The sequence below is a fragment of the Gouania willdenowi genome, chromosome 16 (genome assembly GCF_900634775.1).
Source record: "Gouania willdenowi chromosome 16, fGouWil2.1, whole genome shotgun sequence".
NCBI lineage: Eukaryota > Metazoa > Chordata > Actinopteri > Blenniiformes > Gobiesocidae > Gouania > Gouania willdenowi.
The window spans coordinates 2,619,121-2,631,014 of record NC_041059.1 but is presented as its reverse complement, the minus strand read 5'-3'; the positions used below and the strand labels follow the sequence as shown (position 1 = coordinate 2,631,014).

General features: G+C 39.5%; 1 protein-coding gene and 1 non-coding gene across 2 annotated transcripts; both read left to right on the top strand.

Moving 5' to 3' along the window:
• Positions 1 to 438: 438 nt before the first annotated feature.
• Positions 439 to 5,949, top strand: LOC114478631 (eukaryotic translation initiation factor 4 gamma 1-like). Its single transcript, XM_028471819.1, has 17 exons — positions 439 to 580; positions 834 to 916; positions 1,184 to 1,576; positions 1,764 to 1,910; positions 1,995 to 2,231; positions 2,345 to 2,449; positions 2,731 to 3,024; positions 3,136 to 3,265; positions 3,346 to 3,659; positions 3,753 to 3,925; positions 4,009 to 4,134; positions 4,273 to 4,354; positions 4,496 to 4,594; positions 4,688 to 4,831; positions 4,920 to 5,001; positions 5,093 to 5,233; positions 5,528 to 5,949. The coding sequence occupies exons 2-17, from the start codon at positions 839 to 841 to the stop codon at positions 5,707 to 5,709; spliced, it is 2,727 nt and encodes a 908-aa protein (XP_028327620.1). The 5' UTR covers positions 439 to 580; positions 834 to 838; the 3' UTR covers positions 5,710 to 5,949.
• LOC114478675 (small nucleolar RNA SNORD66) lies at positions 1,613 to 1,689 on the top strand. Its single transcript, XR_003675897.1, has one exon. It is a non-coding gene; the product is annotated as a small nucleolar RNA SNORD66 (small nucleolar RNA).
• Positions 5,950 to 11,894: the final 5,945 nt, after the last annotated feature.

Genomic DNA, 11,894 nt, shown 5'->3' with positions numbered 1-11,894 from the left:
TTTGCTCCACATACACACAACCATCCATCCATCCATCCATACACACACGCACACTCACGCACACACACACCTCCCTTGAGTTATAGTATAGATTAAAATCTAGGGATATAAAAATCTAGGGACACAATAAAAACTCAGATGCACCAAAAATATGAAAACATGTATTTACAATGATTAGGAAGCCTAACAAGGTAACCTTTTATTAGCTTATTTATTTCAGCCTTAGTAATTTAACTTTAGTCATTGAGAATATAATTGTAATTGACATTCTTAATGCCCCCACCCACAGTTTTTTTAATGCCCCACCAGTTAATGCTGCCTGGCGTTGACTCTGGGTCGTCATGGTAACTCAGATGAGATGAAAGCTGCATAGAAGCTTTGCAGTACAGCTCATTGTTGACAGGTAGTCATGGTAACTCAGATAAGATGAAAGCTGCATAGAAGCTTTGCAGAACAGCTCATACAAGTTGAAAGTGAAGTATCTTCAGCAGTGAGTGCCCAAAAGACTTTTAAAAACAACTAAAGTGGATCTAATTTCATAAAAAGCAGGTGTCCTCAGTGAACAACATTTGTAGCTAAAGTGAGTAATAATTATAATATTTCATGTGCGTTGGAACTACTTTGTCATAAAATCACTATTTAAATCTAGTCCATTTTTTAACATAGAATTGTCTAATATTGTCTACACATTTGGGAGCACAGTGGTGTTTTGGTTAGCACTTCTGCCTAACAGCAAGAAGGTCCTGGGTTCATGGACTAAACACTTGGTCTTTTCTGAGTGGAGTTTGAAAGAAGTGGCTCCTAAAAGGTAGTAACATTTCTTTCTCTTACAGCTGCTATGTCTGTGCCAAAGAAAAACATGAAGGAACCTAACAAGAAGGAGGCCATTGGGGACCTTCTGGATGACTTCACAGAGGTGAGCATCAGCTCTATTTCTTCACACTCATTTTATAGTTTACAAATCTTAGATCTTTGTTATGGGAAATAAAAACTTTGGGGAAACCAGTTTAAATTGAACTGTTGTAAACTGTTACTCTGTATGAGATCTTTTTATGACTATTGCACAATTGTTACCAATAAGGGCCGTATTCAGTAAAATAAGAACATTAGAATGACCAGTTGGTGACGATAATGTTTTAGTTTACGTTCTTTAAAATAACATTTGTCCCTTGCTCTCTTTCAGCCTCCTGGTTCCCGTCGCTCCCAGCAGGGCCAGCGCAAAGAGCCCAGGAAAATCATCATCCACAGCATGTCTCTAAATTATGACGTGCAACTAAACAAAGCTGAGAAAGCCTGGAAACCTACGGTGAAGAAGAGCTCTTGCAGCCGTGGTGCTGAGGAGGTTGTGGATAATGATCCTGAGGTGGCCAAAACTGGGGAGCTGTTCAAGCATTTGCGTAGCATCCTGAACAAGCTCACCCCACAAAAGTTTCAGGAGCTAATGAAGCAGGTGTCCGAACTAACAATAGACACGGAGGAAAGGCTGAAAGGTGCCATTGACCTGATATCTGAGAAGGCCATCTTGGAACCAAACTTCTCTGTGGCCTACGCCAACATGTGCCGTGGCCTAATGGGGGTGAGTGCGTGTCTTTGGGTATTTTGCCTCTATTGGCTTCATTGATGATTGTTCTTTAGTGCCACGGGTCTGGGCCACTGAATGTCAATGATGGTGATGAGGAACTGATGAAGTAATCATATATATTATGTTTCATGTCCACTAATAAAATCAGCTTTAGTAATATTCTTCCATATTCCATCAACAGTTGAAAGTCCCCAGCGCCGACAAACCAGGTAAAACTGCAAACTTCCTCTATCTCCTACTCAATCGTTGCCAGAAGGAGTTTGAGAAAGACCAGGACGATGATGAGATCTTTGAAAAGAAACAGAAGGAGCTCGAGGCTGCCAAAGATGTAAGATGACATTTGTTTGTCCTCAAGAGTGGGTTTGTACCTCAAGAGTGGGTCCCAGATTTAATCATTTGTGTCACCTGTTAGGATGAGGAGCGTGAACGTCTGCGGGTTGAGCTGGAAAACGCCAGGGTTATTTCCCGCCGCCGCTCACTGGGCAACATCAAGTTCATTGGTGAGCTCTTCAAGCTGAAGATGCTGACCGAGGCCATTATGCATGCCTGTGTAGTTAAACTACTGAAGAACCATGACGAAAAGTCTCTGGAGTGTCTCTGCAGACTTCTCTCCACCATTGGCAAAGACCTGGACTTTGAAAAGGCCAAGGTAAGTACAATAATGAAGCATCTATATGTATCGTATCGCGATGTACCTGCCGATACCCAGACCTAGTTTATACCTTAGTTGTCATTGCTAAGTCTGTTGTATTTCCCTAACAGCCTCAAATGGACGAGTATTTCAATCAGATGAACAAAATCATCAAGGAAAAGATGACCTCTTCCAGAATCCGCTTTATGCTGCAAGATGTTCTAGACCTCAGAAAGGTAAATGGTTTAGCTTCTTTCTATTTGCAGATCTAATGAAAAAAAGCAGTTATGTCAAACTTATTGCTAGGGGTGTCCTGATCAGATAATGATGAGTATGTATAATTTGTGCTGATATGGAGTCAGAATACAGGCTAAAATATCAGTATCGTATCAGTAGTGAAAAAGTTGGATCTTGAACACCTATTTATTGCTCTCAATAAAGGTGGCATGTGTCCAGAAACTAAACCATATTCAATCATTTGTAACTTCTGCTATTTAATTGTGTTTCCCAATCACAGAATAGCTGGGTGCCCCGTAGAGGAGACCAAGGTCCCAAGACTATTGACCAGATTCATAAGGAGGCAGAGTTGGAAGAGCATCAAGAACAGATCAAAGTCTACCAGCAGCTCCTGTCAAAGAAGGAAAGCTCTGGAGGAGGTGGTAGAATGTGTGGGGGGGGCATGGGAGGTCCAGGGTCTCATACACCGGGCGGTGGACCAAATAGCCAGCCTCAGGATGATGGATGTGGGAACACGGTGCCCATCTCCAAGGACAGACCCATCGATACCAATCGCCTTTACAAGATCATAAAGGTCAGCAAAGCTAGTGACGTCAATGAGTCAACTGTTAAAAAGTAGATCATTTGATTTGTTCTCTAGGGATGTTGTTGGTTCATAAATGTACTGTTCTCTGTTGCCTTCTAGTCCGGTGGTATGGACTTAAACAATCTGGTGCTGGCTCCTGGTGGCAAAGCCGGGTGCAAGGGCGTGTGGCGCAGCTGGGAAAAAGGCTGCAGTGGAGGCACTGAAGCTAAACCAGCAAGTGCAGATCAAGGTAAACAATGTCAAATAGGTTGACTGACTTGGGTTGGAAGATTGGCTCCTGATCTGTCCTATTTGTCTTCTTCCTTTTAGAGTCAGGGCGTCCTGCTACCAGCACTCTGAACCACTTCTCAGCCCTTCAGCAGACTTCATCACTGTTGTCTTCATCAGACACTGATCACAGAGACAGGGATCACTTTGACAGATCTGGCCACGTTGATGGACAGGAAGAAAACCCAATCACCAAGAGAAGCTTCAGCAGGGAGTCCCAGGAGCGTGGTGGCAGAAGTGAGGAGAGCGCTCCCACTCCCCCTCCTTCTCTTCCCAAACCTTCCCTTAGCGAAGAGGAGATGGAGAAGAAGTCCAAAGCCATCATTGATGAATACCTCCACATTACTGACTTGAAGGTTCAAAGAATTTGACCAACATACAACAGCAGGACATTTACCTGCACGTTGAGTGTGAACATGACTAACGTTTGTCTTCTCCTGGTCCTGTAGGAGGCGCTGCAGTGCGTGGCAGAGCTCAACAGTGCCTCAATGCTTTATGTGTTTGTGCGGCAAGGCCTGGAGTCCACACTTGAACGCAGCACAACTGTCAGGGAACACTTGGGCCTGTTGCTGCATCAACTTGTGAAAGTTGGGACGTTACCCACTGAACAATACTACAAAGGGTAAGCATCTGTCAAAGAACAATGTATTTAAAGCCTGGGTCACACTAAAGACTGACACTGAATTGTTGACTGTGCTGTCATAGGCTCCATGAGATCTTGGAGGTAACAGAAGACATGGCCATTGATATACCTTACATGTGGCTGTACCTGGCTGAACTCATCACCCCTATGCTCCATGAAGGAGGCATCCCTATGGGACAGCTCTTCAGGTGAGAAAAGTTGAAAAATATTTGCAATCCGACTGTTTTAATACAATCAATACAAATTTATACTTTTTTTTATTCCAAATTTATTGAAGCAGTAAAAAAAATGTCCCTTTCTTAACAAAAATGTTTTGTTTGTCCCAGGGAGATCTCAAAGCCTCTGGTGCCTCTGGGAAAGGCTGGCGTGCTGCTGGCACAGATCCTCCAGCTGCTGTGCAAAGGAATGGTATGTACACAAAGGTTTCTGGGTTGAATTTGTCTAAAATAAAATGTGTTGCATTGTCTCAACGCTTTTAAGAATAGGTCATATTTCAACTTGATCTTGTTTTTTTAATCATCTGAACTTGTTTATTTACTCATTTATTAGACTCCCAAGAAAGTTGGGGATCTGTGGATTGAAGCTGGCCTGAATTGGAATGACTTTCTGCCTGAGGACAAAGATGTGAACAAGTTTGTCACTGAGCAGGTATTCAAAACGTTATGGAACCATTAGGTGTAAATGTGAGTCAATGGTTTGCACTGTAGAACCCTGCTTTAAATGTGGACTTGTAACTTTCAGAAAGTGGAGTTCACCACAGGAGAGGAGCTGGGGCCAAAGGAAGTGGTGAAGAAGCAGCTCCTCAGTGGGGAAGAACTCAGCAAACAGCTGGACAGACTGCTTCAAGACAAGGCTGATAACAAGCACATCATGGACTGGGTTGAGGTGTGTGACCGTTGCTCAGACTCTGGAATTCATCTAAATGTAAACACTATTTGATCAAGTGTTTAAAACATTTCTTGCTCATTTTCAGGCTAATTTGGATGAGGAGCAGGCTGCTTCTAATCACTTTGTACGATCACTGATGGCCTCAGTGTGTGGGATCGCTATCATATGTAAGCATAACATAAGCTTCAAACTCTAATGGCAAACTAAATGGTGCTCCCCCCATGTTAACGTGTTGTTTGTTTCTTCTTAAAAACCAAGGTGAACACCCGTACAAGGCCATTGCTGAGCAGATCATGGTAAGAGCCGAGCTGCTGCAGAAATACCTGAATGACGAGGAGAAGGAGCTGCAGGCTCTGTATGCCCTGCAGGCCATGATGGTACACATGGAGGAGCCTGCTAGTAAGTGTTGTTTTATTATTTACCAGGAGGAAAAATACTATTACCATTTTATTAAAATACGACTTTACTCATAAAACTTTATTCTTGAAATATTCTGACTTTAATCCTGTAGTGCCCAGATTTTTATTGTATTTTATTTTAATGTGGCCCTAATACGCCGTTGTACATATGTTTGTTCATTTACATTTAAAATGTCTGTAGATTTCTAAGGACTTTATTGGTACAAAGTGGACTTACTGACAGAAATCCACAGTTCTGCTCCTAACAACTGACCTTTGCATCTTGTTTCTGCAGATCTGCTGTGTATGTTCTTCGACACCTTGTACGATGAGGACATTATTAAAGAGGAGGCCTTCTACAAGTGGGAGACGAGTAAAGACCCTGCGGAGCAAACAGGAAGAGGTGTCGTGTTGAAGTCGGTCACAGCTTTCTTCACCTGGCTCCGTGAGCCTGAGGAGGAGTCTGACAAGGAATAATGTTTAAAAGACAAATGACTCTGAAGTCAACGTTTCTGCCCCCGTTTGGCAAAGCAGGTGCTTCTGCAGTGCGGCTGTTTGAACAATAACGCCCGAGTGGCAGACTCAAATCAATCCTCAGTGAGGATAAATCTTTGTCTTTGTTTTCTTCTGATGGATGGACTTGAAACAATCATTTCTCTCCCCTCACTCTTTGGTGTTCCCTTCACACCCACCCTTCCTGCTTGTCCCAGCAAGTGTCCTCATAATTAACAAATAAATTCATTAAAAATCCTACAATGTGATTTTCTGGATGTTTTTTTTCATTTAGTCTCTCATAGTTGAGGTTTACCTATGATGAAAATTACAGGCCTCTCATCTTTTTAAGTGGGAGAACTTGCACAATTGGTGGTTGACTGAATACTTTTTTTTGCCCTACTGTATAAATCACATGTAAAGATCCCAATTCAAACAGTTCAAAGGTCATACTGTAGCTCTGCCAATATAGCACTGTTAGCTGTGCTGAGCAGTGAATAGTTATCATTTTACACTTTAAAATAGTAAAGTCATTAAAGACTAAAATAATTAGGATTGTATATTTTAAGTCTAGAATCTGCAGTAGCTTCCTATTCTCGTGGTAAACGTGTCCATATTTAACAATGACTGCTTTAATGGAACCAATATGACACCAACTAATTGGTAAGTGTGGAAAAAATATTAATAATAATTTGAAGCTAAGTAATGGTGATCATCATTGCAGGGTTGGGGTCAATTATAATTGTAATCATGTAATTGATAATTAATTACAATCATGGTGTAATTGTAATTGACAGTTCTATGTACAATTTTACACATTTGTAATTAACAATTATTAAAATGTGTTTCATATCAAACTGTCCCACATTTTATCATTAAAAAAAATTAAAATCTAGGGATATAAAAATCTAGGGACACAATAAAGGCTCAGATGCACCAAAAATATTAAAACATGTATTTACAATGATTAGGAAGCCTAACAAGGTAACCAATAAATATGAAATAAATGAGATGATAGATATGTGTTTTTAGTGTATTTTACAGCTGATTTAGGACCTGTTGTCATAAGAGATGCTAACAGAAGGCTAACACAAGAGGAAGGCTACCTTTTATTAGCTTATTTATTTCAGCCTTAGTAATTGTGATTCATTGTAATTTAACTTTAGTAAATTCAGAATATAATTGTAATTGACTTTCTGAGGATATATAATCATCAGTCACTGTAATGGTAATTGAATTGTAATTGTAAGTGAAAAATGTAATTGAGCCCCAACCCTGCAGCATAGTTTTGTTCTGCGGTGCTTGTCATGATGTAATAAAATGTGTAAATAACAGATTGTGATGAAGTGATATTTTCACAGACTATGTACTCACCACATCAATAAACAGTCACCTTAGACCTCCACAGCAGCAACACTCAGCACAGCAACACACAACATTTCATCAAACATGGCAACCTTTAAAAAGTGAAAGGAGTTTTTTAGGGTCCATCCATAAAGTCAGTAAAATGATGGTCCATTGTTCTAGGAATCTGTGATAACCACATTTATTTATTCATCTGAATAATATCCACTGTTATCCAGGAAGTTAGTTATTTGGGCCATAGTATATAGTCATCCTAAAGATGTAAATCCTTGTTTTAATCAGAAATAAAATGGATTAAAAGTGACCGAAAAGGTGGTGAAATGGGATTTTAAAAATCACAGACATTGGTTAAAAGTTGCAATTTAAAGAGACCAAAAATGGACAGAAAAAGTGGTTAAAGAAAAAGAAAAAAGAAAGAGTTCAAAGTGTCAATATTGCCTTAAAATTGGCAAAAACGAGTGAATGCAATTTTAAAAAGTAGGAATAATTAGTTAAAACTGGCAAATAATGGACAAGACAAATCATGAATGTGGTTACATTTTATTTTATTGCTATTTTTTATTCACATCATTTAGACTATTTTCAAGTTGTTTTCCAGTAAGACATACCAATTCACCTATTTAAAGGCATCGCTCTAATTTGGGAAAACACGGATGAAAAATCATTTAAGTGAAGGTATGTTTCAAATTATTATTATTTTTTATTTATGTACGCAATTTATCAAACTGGTTCCAAGTACAGTTAACATCGAACAAAAAAGCTGACATGCAAAACTTCAATTTCGTTTATTCACACAGTCTTTTTTTACTTGAGCAAAAGTGGTGTTGCATTAGCAGCACTTGCTCCTTAACAAGGAAGCACATCAGTCCAGTGATTTTGATTTGTTTTTGAAGTAACACTCATGTTAATACAATCTTACCTTAAGCAGTTTTTTAAACCCTTCATTTCCCACAGTTTTGGGATTTACACGGATTAATAACACATACAATTTGGTCAGAGAATGATTTCTATGTAACAATCGACACAAAACCTTCAAATCTACATTTAAAACGTGTACAGTTTTAATTTACATTATGATGAACCTCTGCTAAATAAGACTAACCATGCCATCCTTTTTTAATGGACACACAAATACAATAATAACTCAAACGATATTTTCATATTTCCCAGGGTAAACTGTGAAACCGTTATTCTAAAAACGCACTTGATTACGACTGTTATTACAATCTACTGGTATCAAAATTAACCCTTGCGACTGATTTCTATGGCATGACATAATAGAAAGCTTTAAAATTGTACCTATTTTAAAGAAAAATAGCCCACGTTAGCTCGGCCTCATTTTATTAGCTTAACTGAATAGCAGCCTGAGTAACAACACTACCAGTGTTGGGCGGTAACGCGTTACTGCCCCAACATCACTTTTGACAGTAACTAGTACTGTAACGCAATATTTTTCTAAAGAAATAACGCCGTTATCATTACAATATGGTGCGTTTGTTCGTTACTTTGCTAGCAGCAGTGTACTTCCTGTTTACAGTGGCGCTACATATTTTTGCGGTATGCCGTGCCAAACACAATAAAACAGTAGAAGAAGAAGCATTGTCAGTGTGTTTGTGTTTACATCACGTGCGCCAATCATGGTGAGTCAATGCGAGAGCAGGACAAGCTTCTCAGAGTGGAAATACACTGATTATTTTTGTCTCCAAAAGATGCATCAGTGAAGCTAAGCTAACGCTGCGGCTGGATTTTAACGGACTGTGACTGTTATCCAGGAACAGGTCAGCCAAACTATTGCACGGTATGTTGTTGTAAATATGCAGCCTGTCGCGACTGCTGAGTCACTGCTAACAGCAGCTCATTAGCCTATGTTTTTTTTTTCTTTTCTTTTTTCTTTTTTCCTAATATGTTTAGCATTGTGTAGCTGAGAAAAATTCTGTGAATTAGTTTTTCCACATTTATTTTTATAAGCATTTTCAACAGCAGAATGTGCACCTGGAATATGTACAGCTTACATTACATTACTGTGCTAAGGCTGAAAAATTACTGTTTTAATTTTGGAGAAGCTGTTTTGTGTTTTATATGCACATCATTTATGGCTGTTTTATAGCAGTTGATCAACAGTGGATTATTATATTATTACAGCACTAATATGAAGCTGTATGGACACAAATTACCCAAAATAAATAATACATTCTTTAATTCTAAGTAACTCAAAAGTTACTTTTTCCAGTAACGCATTACTTTTTTGTGTAAGTAATCAAAATAGTAACTGAGTTACTTTGTGAATGAAGTAACTAGTAATGGTAACTAGTTACTTTTTTCAGTAACTAGCACAACACTGAACACTACACACTGACCACTATGAATTACTGCTCAAACATGAACCATCCTAACACTACGTTACACGCGCATAAAGAAACATGCTTTTAACTAGACATGACGAATGTAGAACTGACATACTGAGTCAGTTGCGCTATCATTAACACACATACCGCAAGCTTTTTCTGTTTGACATGAATAAATAGAATGGTACGGTCCTAATTAATCTCTTCTTTTATCCCCCTGTTCATGTGGAACATTTGGAACATTCTGTACTTTGAGTAATAAGTGTTCTAAAACATGAAAGGTACTTTGCGTAATAAGTGTTCTAAAACATCAAAGGTACTTTGAGTAATAAGTGTTCTAAAACATCAAAGGTACTTTGAGTCCTAACTGTTCTAAAACATCAGAGCCTGCTCAGTGTAACTTTGATAATCGTTCTCAGAGACATTCATTACAAGTTAAACTGCATTGAGTTTATAAAAGCACATTGAGTTTATTTAACGGAAAGGGAGAGATTCTTGTGGAAGGACCCAGCAGCACACATTGAGTGTGTATTGAATTTTCTGCTTGACTGCACGAAGGACTGATAGAAGTCTTCTTGGAGAGTAGATCAGGATCATGGATGAGGTGGTTGGAGATGGACTTGGATGGCAGAGGGTCTGCAGTCAGAGTGAAAAGAGGAACAACGGGTCTAGCAGCTCACTGAGAGAAATTCAATGTGAGTTCAACAGCATCTTGAATGATACTGTGTCTCAGATGAGAGCGTGGGAGAAGAAGATGAGCACCGAGCTCGTGAGAAAAGATGAGGAAATCCGCTCTTTAAAGAAAGCTCTCCAACAGGCAGAAAGTGGAGTGGAGAACATGGAGCATGAAGTGCATAGGCTCAACCACCACCATCAGGACACTGTGTCTCAGATGCAAGCTGAATGGGAGCAGAAGATGAGCACTGAATTGGGGAAGAAAGATAAGGAGATCCTCACTTTTAAGAAAGCTGTCCAACAGGCCGACAGTGGAATGGAACAGATAGAGATCACACTGTGTGAGGTCCAAATCATCTTGGATACTGTTGTGTCTCAGATGACTGTAGAATGGCAGAAGAAGATGACGAGCACTGAGCTGGAGAAGAAAATAGACGATCTCCAGCAGGCCAAGAGTGAAGTGGAGAACATGAAGAGTGAAGTGTGTAGGCTCAACCAACATCTCACTCTGATTGAGGAAAAGGAGAAAGAAACACAAAAAACTGAGCTTCTGGTGAAGGAGAACAATGAAATGAAGGTGCTCGCCGCCACAAGCGGAAGGGGAAGAAACAGAAGGAGGAGGACAAAGAAGAAGAAGACGACGTCAAGCACTGAGCTGGATAAGAAAGATGAGGAGATTCTCTCTTTAATGGATGATCTCCAACAGGCCAAGAGAGAAGTGGAGAACATGAAGAGCGAAGTGTGTGAGTTGAAAAGCGTCCGTGATGATATGGTGTGTCAGATGGAAGCAGAATGGGAGAAGAAGACGAGAACTGAGCTTGAGAAGAAAGATGAGGAGATCCTCTCTTTAAAGAAAGCTCTCCAACAGGCAGAAGGTGGAGTGGAGAACATGGAGCATGAAGTGCATAGGCTCAACCACCACCATCAGGACAATGTGTCTCAGATGCAAGCTGAATGGGAGAAGACAACAAGCATTGAATTGGAGAAGAAAGATAAGGAGATCCTCTGTTTAAAGAAAGCTGTCCAACAGGCCGACAGTGGAATGGAACAGATGGAGATCACACTGTGTGAGGTCCAAATCATCTTGGATACTGTTTTGTCTCAGATGACTGTAGAATGGAAGAAGAAGATGACGAGCACTGAGCTGGAGAAGAAAATAGACGATCTCCAACAGGCCAAGAGTGAAGTGGAGAACATGAAGAGTGAAATAAAACTTTGTCGTTAAGGCAAAGCAACGCAGATGCATTTGTGATTGGGATTGAACGTGCTTTAGATGATGAAAAAAAATAAATTATGAAGTCACCCTCTCAGTCTTTTTATTTGGAATTTGAAATGTTCCTATTGGATGCTGACTTCAGCAGTTCAACACCGTACTTCAAAAGTAGAAATATCACATTTGTTTCACATCTTTCCATCTTGAAACAATCCACATACAGAATAATACAAATAAAGTGCAAAAATCTTGGCTTTGAATTCAAATTGATGACAGATATTTAGCAAAAATATCTCAGCAACTCTAAACGCAATTCTGTGTTATATTATAACAAATAAACTGAGCATATTTGTGAGCAGACGACCGACCAAATGCAGCAATATTTGATTATTTATGTCAAAATGTATCTGCATATCAAAATATTTCCTCAGTCTCCCAATAAAAATGTATGTCCTTCATTATTTCTTATTCAAAGTCCCAGTATTTTACATCTTTAACTCGATGGTTCCTTATGACAGTGGTTCTCAACCTTGGTGGTTGAACAGACATGAACATTGAGGAACAGTCCTATG